At 43.1% G+C, this 9,546-nt stretch overlaps 1 protein-coding gene across 1 annotated transcript; it reads right to left on the bottom strand.

The window, feature by feature from the left end:
• Window positions 1-7,324: 7,324 nt before the first annotated feature.
• Window positions 7,325-9,139, bottom strand: LOC103721244 (FAD-dependent oxidoreductase family protein). Its single transcript, XM_008811365.6, has 2 exons — window positions 7,998-9,139; window positions 7,325-7,911 (listed from the first exon to the last, which is right to left on the bottom strand). Exons 1-2 carry the CDS (start codon window positions 9,022-9,024, stop codon window positions 7,529-7,531), a joined length of 1,410 nt encoding a protein of 469 aa, XP_008809587.5. The 5' UTR covers window positions 9,025-9,139; the 3' UTR covers window positions 7,325-7,528.
• Window positions 9,140-9,546: the final 407 nt, after the last annotated feature.

Genomic DNA, 9,546 nt, shown 5'->3' on the forward strand with positions numbered 1-9,546 from the left:
AAAATTTTATCAAAAAAATTAATACGAATAAATTTGTCAACGTAGAAATGTATTCTTCACATGCTCCATCCATCCTATCTTGCATTTTTTTTTTAATTTGGGAGGATGCAAATTAGTGGGCCATCGATGGCGATCCCTTTTTTTTTATCCATCATTTTTAAGATTTTTGAACCAAATGGTAGATGGGATCATCCATCCTTCTAACTCCATCCATCCATCCTCTTATGACCTCAGCCAAAAATAGGATAGATATGAAATGAGTTATAGAGGTTAACTGCATTAACCACCGATGAAATTCAATTATAGTTTACGCATCATGGGTCATTGTTTCGTGAGAGGAAAAGAAAAATGCATGTCCGCACAAGAATGCACAGCAAAAGAAGGCAAAATTGTCAATTTTGGTAGTGCCAAGGACAAATCAAGCATCATGGGTTGAACACACTCCAAGCCTATGAGTTAGACAGGGTAATGGGTCGGGCTGAAAATAGGTATTGAATAAAATCTATAATTTCTAACCAGATCCATTTAATAAATAGGTATCATTTTGTAACCCTAATATCACGCCCCCGACCCAAGATCACGAGTCAGGGGTCGCGGCAACTGCTGCACAATCGTAGAAAACTAATGCAAGACAACTGCAGAAAGGAAAGGAAAGAGAGAAGAAGAGGAGGGGAAAAAAGAAGAAGAGGAGAAGAGGGGGAGGAAGAAGAACCATGCTTCTCACCTAACTCTGGCTATGGCTTCACACCTGGGCTTCAGAAAAAAAGGAGACTAATTTTCATTCATCATTCATCAAACCCTAAACAAGTGCATAGACCCATATATATAGGGTCACAAAATAACAAATAGACCCCTGCAGATAAAACAATCCCAAAAAGACCCTAAAATGACAATATGCAAATAAACCCAATCAACATAACATAAATCCAACTAAAATAAATCAATCCAAAATAAAATCAAATTGGCTGAACTGGCTGGACCTTGTGGCGACCGTAGACCCGATGATGGTTGATCTGGCACTGGTGTCTGCACCAACTCTCCCCGGATGGGAAGGAGTCGACCTCGACGAAAGCGGCTCGGTGTAGCCTCGGTAGTACTCCAACAAGTCCGGATCAATCGGCGGTAACTCATCGCGCTGAATCCAAGTGTAGCCGAACTTTGGTTGTCCTTGCTAACGAACTAGGAAACGCTGAATGCCTCCATCACTGGTAAAAACTATTTGCTCGGCTAAAATAGAATCAATATATTCTTTTTGTGCTCGATGGAGGAGAAAAGGAAACGAAGATGGCATGGAATCGGTAATATGATAAGTTTCGGGCTCAAGAGAGGGTGCAGCGAAAGAGTCATCAGGGATTGCAACCAAATTATTGATATTAAAAGTAAGGTTATTACTCAAATCAAATGGAAAGTCAATGGTATAGGCGTCAATGCCATCCTTGTGCAACACCCTGCATTGTCTAACACTAAGAGACTACAATTCCTTAAGACGGATTATTACGTAACCCCAAGTTTGAATATCTTTGGCATCCTTGTGGAAATCAGCTTGCACCTTAAATTGAGCAGTACGTGCATGAATGCCCTTATGGATTTTCTGATGTAACTTATGAATGTGTAGTGCAAATGCATATACAGACTTGAAAATCCTAACATCAGTTTCGATGGGTTGTCCGAGGGCACATCTAACAACACTCATGGTGGACTGGTCAGACTCTCTATCTGACTATGCAAGCGAACTAGGTATAGTGCGGGTGCACCCTAGGATGTCAGGGTTGTTCTCACATTCTTCCTCAATATCCCAAATGTTATTGAGGTTCGGTTCATAGACTTGCTCCTCCAAGTCATCTTTGTCACCTTCCTGCTCTTGCTGATCAATAATGATAGATTTGTTAGCACATTAGAAGGCAACGTGACCAAAACCTTGGCATTTGTAGCATTGAATTTTGGAATGTAGTTTGGGAAGCTCACCAAAGATTCTCTTGCTGTTAGTGTCTCGACTTGGGACAGGGACAATAGGAGGGGGTCTAGGGGTAGAGGATCCTATAGAAGGTTTGGATCTTGAGAAATTAGGGCCCGTGGAAGTGCTCCGTGTGTCAGGGCGTCGTATTAATGTGGATTAGTATTCTATCGGTTAAGGAGATCGTCTTGGTAGTTAAGGGGTAGGTATTTTTCTTTAAGTCTCTCTTTCATCTCTACCCAATCAATTATTACATATTGATGTCTCCTAGCTAACAGATGTTCGGTGCTTTGTCAAAAAAGTTTAGCTCGACCGATGAGCTTCATTCTAGCGAACCGAACCTTTTCTCTTCAGACAAATTATACCACTTAAAGAAGAGGTCCATCTCGTGCATCCAGTTCGAGAAAGCTTTTGGGTCAAGGCGACTATCAAAGGCAGGGGCTTCAACCTTAATACCCCTCATGACATCATCGTCGTGGTCTCGAAGCTCTCTGGGTGCGACATCATGGCGGTGACCTCGATCGGCATTAAGGAAGGGACCCGGTCTTCTGGGACGAGGGTTGGCATGGGGGCAGCCTAGGAAAGGTATATTGTCAAAAATATCCTGCCAAACGGAGCCTTGTGGATCTAGGGCTTCATCCTCTAGGTCTAGACCAGGGTAAGGGGCGACACTATCGTCTTTGGATCCATTGATCCTTTGTAAGGAGGTTTCAACTAAACTGAGTCGGGTGGTCAAGTCTTCGACCGCTTTCATTAGGGCTTCGATGCGGGCATCCATGGTAGATTGAGATTTGGAATGCAGGATGATACGACCACTACGAAGGTGCATAAGATGAATGACTCAATTATGTGCTATCCTATCAAATGAGGACAATATTACCTCTGATGCAGACCTAATGCATGCAATGAACTTTGATTGTCAATATGTATGCTCAATATTAACGGAAGCTAACTCTAACAATTGAAATAAACTTAGAATTATGTAATAAATCCAGACAAGTAATTGCAGTCAGATAGTATGCTTGATATATATGCTCTTTTTTTTTCTTTTTTTTTTGGGCAGCACATGCGGCTCGCGTGCGGTTGAGCATGTGCGAGTCACGTGTGATGCTCTCTTTTTATTCAGCCCGATTGGATTCGCCTAGGGTTTTGAGGGGAAGGCTACCTGCCACGTGGCGGTGGCCGGATTTTGCGACGACGGAGAGGGGCGGTGGCGTTCCTCCTTCGGCTCCGACTACAGACGGTGGCAACAGGGACGCGGCCGATGGGCTTCCGTAGTGATGCGGTGGTCCCCAGTGGCGACCCAGCGACGAGGCGGCACTGTAGAAGGAGGTGGCGGTAGTGGCGGTGCTGCTACGACGGGTAGAGAGAAAAACGGAGCGGCGGCTGCGTGCGGGCGGAGGGAACGATGAACAGGTTCTTTCCTCTCTCTTTTTTTTAGCCTACGGGGTGGCGTCGCTTGATTTAGGACTTGGAGTGGAACTTTCGGAAAGGGAACCCACAGAACAAGGAGGACACAGGAAGATAAGGATTTCTTTCCTGCAGCTCTGATAAACTAGATCGAGGCTTTGGCAATAGGGGCAAAGCATGTCTGCTCCGATGCCAAAGCTGATGCAGGACAACTACAGAAAGGAGAGGGAAGAGAGAAGAAAAGGAGGGGAAAGAAGAAAAAGAGGAGAAGAAGAGGGGGAGAAAGAAGAACCAAACTTTTCACCTGGCTCTAGCCATGGCTTCACACCAGGACTTCAAAAAGAAAGGAAACTAATTTTCATTCATCATTCATCAAACCCTAAATAAGTGCATGGACCCATATATATAGGGTCACAAAATAACAAATAGACCTCTGCAAATAAAACAATCCCAAAAAGGCCCTAAAATGATAATATGCAAATAAACCCAACCAACATAACATAAACCCAACTTAAATAAATCAATCCAAAATAAAATCAAACTAGCTGAACTAGCTGGACCCTGTGGCGACCGTAGACTCGATGATGGCTGACTTGGCACTGGTGTTCGCACCAAAAACTCTCCCCACGAGTATGCAAGGCATCTCATCATGATATTATAATAAGACAGAGAAAATAATTTAAATAATATTGTTCAAATTCTAATTAAACAACAAAATTAAAAGTCTTACAAAACCAATAATATCTCAAAATATTGCATCAACTCTAAAACAAAAATCTGGTATAAATAAAGATGTCAAAATCTTGTCTCTAATCACTCTCCCATGATAAATTTTCAAGTCGAGCTAATTCTTCAGATCCGTAAAAAATAGTAAAAAATTGTATAATGAGATAGACAACTCAGTAAGTATTGAACACTTTAACTAGATAAATCAGACAATAAATTAAATAACCATTTTATAGAAAATAAGCATATGAATTTTATCAATTTAAAGCCAAATCTAGATACGTAGCATTATCGAAATATTACTCATGCAAATTCAATTTTTTTCAAAATTCAAATGTCGTTCATAAATCAATTTCTTTCAAATCATCAAATTCAACTCGATAGCCCGAAACTATGATTACATCAAAATGCTACTGCATAACCTCCAATGGCAGAGTATTAAAATACCAACATACAATTCCCACTGGCAAGATATCGAAATGCCAATGTATAACTCCCATTGGCAAGGTATCGAAGTGCCAATGTACAACCCCAACTGGCAGGGAATCGAAATGCCAACGTTCAACCCCCACTAGTAGGGTATCGAAATGGCAACGTAGTGGTAAATACTTTACCTATGTCATTTCCTTTCTCAAGTTTTTACCAGTTTTCATCTCATGTCTCTCACTTGCAAGCATGTTAGATGGTTGAATATCGAACTTCGAGCAACAGCCGATCAGGTTGATCACGCTCTGAGTGTGCGTGTGTGTGTGTCTATATATATATATATATATATATATATATATATATATATATCAAATCAAAAAGGCAGAAGAGGAATCGGACGCAGCCTATTCTTCTTATTGCCTAGAGTTTGAGTCCATCAGAGGCCAGCTCCTGCACAAATCTCCTCTGGCCACTCTAGATGTTGCACTTTCAGAGCTTATAGCTAAAGAGATTCGTCTGCGAGTCTTGGGCTCCTTTCGTTCTGCTGAGCCAGCTACTTGCTTGTTGCTTCTGGCTCCCGATCTTCTACCTCTGGGTCCTTTGCTTCTCGTGATTCTTCTAGCCGTCATGCATTCGGCCAGTCTATGGGGTGCCGCTATTGTCATGCCTGGGACCATATGCTCAAGGACTATGCCAAGAAGAAGCAAGCTGATCTCCGCAGGCAACAATCCGCCTCTGCAGCAGCTGCTACTTCTTCTGCTGGGTCTAATACTATTGAGATGTTCGTAGGCTCGACCATCATTGGGAGAGGTAAGCAGGAGCTCTTACTCGACCAGCTCGTCGATTTGATCCTAACTAGCCCCCTGTCCTTCCACTGACTTTCTTTTCTGGCTACCAACCTCCTTGAAGCAATGGACAACGTACTTGTCGGACTGCTTTTATTGAGACCCAACTTTACCACCCCGGATTCTTTACTCACTGGTAGGCGAAACCATGGATTTTGATCTTAGCTGCCAATTGCCCATTGGGCGGGACTCTGATAACACTCTGAGTCTGATTTTTTCTGATATCGAAGCAGTCGAAGCAATATTCTATGCTACTTTTCAAAGTCTGGATCGACCTATATATATATATATATATATATATATATATATATATATATATATATATATATATATATATATATATATATATATATGTATGTATGTATGTATGTATGTATGTATGTATGTATGTATGTATGTATGTATGTATGTATGTATGTATGTATTCAAAAATTATGTATGTATGTATGTATGTATCTGGTATGAGATAAGCACATATCTCCCTCCATTCATCAAAAGTAAAGAAATGCATGAAGCAGTATACCTTTAGTTTTTTGAATGTTGTTGGCATTCATTATTTTTTTTTTAATTTCTGTCGATCCTTTAGTTTTGAGAATGTTGTTGGGACTCTCATATATATATTCTTTTTAATTTTTGGCGATCATTTTGCTATCACAGATTTGAATGAAGTGGGTGACATTTGAGGTCTGGGGAGCAGCTGACCGCTTCGGAACCTTTCAACTTTGTTAAAATAGTATTCAGTTGTAAAATCATCAATTCATCTGCTTCAGACAGCAAGATGCACCAACCTTTGCTATTTCACCGTTTTTTTTTTCGGGTACATTTTGCTATTTCACTTTTGCAGCCTGTTAAGGTCATCAGATAAATTTTCATTTCCTTCACAAAGCGCCCAGTAAAATGAATCTAATTTTGCTGGTATTTTTGGTGCCTATTTTTCTCCTTACACATTATGATGCCATACAAAATTGTGGGTATGTTTAAAAATGATGCGGGAAACTAGTATATATAGATGATTTTATTTAATACTATACTATAGTTAATTTGTTTTCTTGATTAGAGGATTCTTAATAAATTAGTTACCTCTTGCCAACCAAAATCTATTACAACAGCAGGGGCATCTTTTGTTTTTTTGTTTTTTTTTTCCCAAGCAGCCATTGAATTTCATAACCTTTTGAATTATGCACCCCATATTTAAATGCTCATGATCACTCAGGTTTCTGTCTAAAGCCAGGAAAGTGGCTAGCTCCAAAAACTTGTCTCATTTTGCTTGGTCTGCTCAAGCCCTCACTACTGAAAGATAGTTCTGTTTGATTTATGATGTTGTTGGCTGAGACTTTTGAATGTACCGATCGTTTGCCCCTTCGCTCTCAGATATGGGTGCTCAGCAATGGAGGAAATTAAAAACTTTAGCAGTCTTTACAAGTAATGACCGGACGAGATTGTGGAGTGTGAGAAGATGCCTTTGTATGTGGCTCTAGTGGCATGTTCTAAATTTCTTTTTCTGGAGATAAGTAGTATAACTATTATCCACACCAAATTTTTAGATTTTGTGCTTCTGAGAGAGGGGTATTCCATATTCATTTGAGCCACATAATCAGGTGAATCTTTTCAGGTGTCATCTCCAGGGGAAGAGAAACTAGTTGAAGTTACCTGAGGATATGGACCGGTTTAAAGAGATGCCGACGCCGGCCATTGCGTGTGGAAACTCACAGATGTTAAAGAAGGCCATTGAGCAGGAAGCAGAAAGATTGGAGACTGCGACAACCTTTCGAAGCAAGAAGGAGGGTGTCATTCTATCTGACAATTGGTTCATGGACAGATTCCTTGTCATGGTAGGTCTCGTGATATGGATAGCCTTCGCATCACAAATTTCTAGAGAAGATAATCTCACTCACTGACAAGATCTGATGGAGAAAAGAAGAAAATCTCGGACTAATCTCTGTGCAAGTCCACTCCCAGCAGCTTGACTTGAAAACTGCTCATGGTTTGCATCAATTACTGTTCTTGGTTTAAGCACAGGATACTTGGGAGAGCAAGAAAGAGTGACAAGTTGACTACATACTATTTCACTTATTACATCCATGGGATCGTGCAGTGGCAACAGCAGAGTTCCAAGCGATTCTTCTGGTTTCAAATTAACAGTTATTACATTCACATCCATGGGAATTTACCTTTGATTGGCTCGCTTTCGGAGAAACCTGGAGGGACTGAAGGGCTTGAGATCCACAGTAGTGGAACAGCCATCCAAGATGAGCTCCGCGAGCGAAGCTCCGGTCGCCGGTCCGTTGAGAATGCCCCAACAGCTGTGTCCAGTCGCAACATAGCATCCCTCCACCCCGGGAATCGCCCCGATGACCGGCAGACCATCGTCGGTGCACGGCAAGAAGCAAGCCTGCTCCGCCGCCACCTCGGCTTCTCCGTCTTTGAGGTGGCTGGACAACGAGTCAGCGACCTTGTGCAGCATTCGGATCGCCTCCCTCTCGCCGACAATCTGCTCCGGATCGTCCGGCACCTCGCAATCCTTCGACATCCCACAAATGTACACTTCTCCTGAAAACAAACACAATCATCAGCAAAGTGACTAAAAATCAAGAACAAGTCATCTTCTTGGTCTCTCTATCTTTCTTTTTTTTCACCTGTGGGTCTGGGGTAGACCTCGGGGTCCAAGAGCTTGGACCCGGGCGACGGCTGGTAGCTGAGGAAGAGGGCGTGGGGGGTTATGGCGGCGGGATCCTTGGGGCGGAGGACGATGCTGTGCGCTTTGCGGCCGGAGACGTTAAAGAGGGAGGAGACCAGGGGGAAGCGATCGGACCAGGGCCCCAGGGCCAGCACCACGGCGTCGGCGGCGATGGCCCGACCACCCTCTTTGAGGACCACCGCCACCGCCCGGCCGCCTTCCACCTCGACGCGCTCCGCCTCCCCGATCACCACCTCGACCCCGTGCTCCGCCGCGGCGGCGGCGAGGAGCGTCCGGGTGAAGAGCTGCGGGTGGACCTGGGCCGTGGTCTCCACCGTCCCGAGCGTCCTAGGCGGCCTGGCGGTGCCTCCGTCGACCCACGGCGGGAGAAGCGGCGATGCTCCGGCGGCTGCGGTGGCCGAGGAGGATCCGGCGGGGAGGAGGGGGACGGAGAGGGTGTCGAGGGGGCGGTAACCGTACGCGTTAGGGCCGTCGAGGAGGAGGGAGAGGGAGCGGTGGAGGTGGAAGCTGGCGCGGGCGAGGGCGGAGAGAGGACCGCCGTCGCACCAGTCGAGGGCGAGGAAGCCACCGGCCTTGCCGGAGGCGGCGCAGGCGACGGCGGATTTCTCCACTACAGTGACCTGCGCCGCCCCATTTTTGGCGAGGAAGTAGGCGGTGCGGGCGCCGATAACTCCGCCGCCGCACACTACCACCCGCTTCGCCGCCCTCGCCTCTCCTCGGCCGCCGGTCGAAGCCGCTGATTCCGATTCCATGGCCGCGGTGGACGCTCGAGTTGGAGGACTTCGAATTGGAAGACGAGGAGATCGGGGTCGTGCGCGGAACCATACGGGTGCTGCCGGTACTCGAAGCATCTTTATCTTTCTCGATTTATTTTCCTTCTTCTTTTTATTTGAATTTTGAAATTCCATTTCGGGATAATTTATATCTATTTTATCACCCAAAAATATCTCATGATTTCTTTTCATATGGTTTTTCAAATCTATTTTTGAATTATTTTTTAATTTTAATATAGCAGTATAATAAATTATATTTTAAATATTATATATTTATCAAAATCTTCATGGTATCATAATGATATTGTAATAGTTGTTATTTAAAATTATGAAGTAAATTGCATTTCTGCATGTTTGAGTATATATTATACTTAAAATTCAAGACCACATATATTTCGATTGACTTGAATTCGAGTTAAAACTAAATTATGAATATGTAATTATTATACATAATATTAAATAAATTTTTATAATAATTAAAAAATATATATTTAATTTTTAATTATATATAATTATTATATTATAAATAAATTATGAATATTAGATATATTTATTCCAGCTCAACCTACTATTAGCTGATCGGGTTCGACCGGCCCATGTATGATTTACCAACCACGGACTAGTTCAGAGGCGGAATAGTTCATGTATGATTTACCAACCACGGATTGATCATCACTTGCCCTTTCTAGATTCTAAAAGGAAATCACTAGCTAT

The sequence above is a fragment of the Phoenix dactylifera genome, chromosome 9 (assembly GCF_051530095.1).
Source record: "Phoenix dactylifera cultivar Ajwa chromosome 9, Ajwa_hap1_PhDact_Kaust_v1.1, whole genome shotgun sequence".
Taxonomy (NCBI): domain Eukaryota; kingdom Viridiplantae; phylum Streptophyta; class Magnoliopsida; order Arecales; family Arecaceae; genus Phoenix; species Phoenix dactylifera.

Bases quoted from the DNA above. Each gene is read 5' to 3' on its own strand.
- LOC103721244 (XM_008811365.6), bottom strand. From the start codon at position 9,024: ATGAAAAGAAATCATGAGATATTTTTGGGTGATAAAATAGATATAAAT. The intron at 7,912-7,997 runs GTGAAAAAAAAG...GTTTGTTTTCAG, and splicing joins GGTCTACCCCAGACCCACAG to GAGAAGTGTACATTTGTGGG.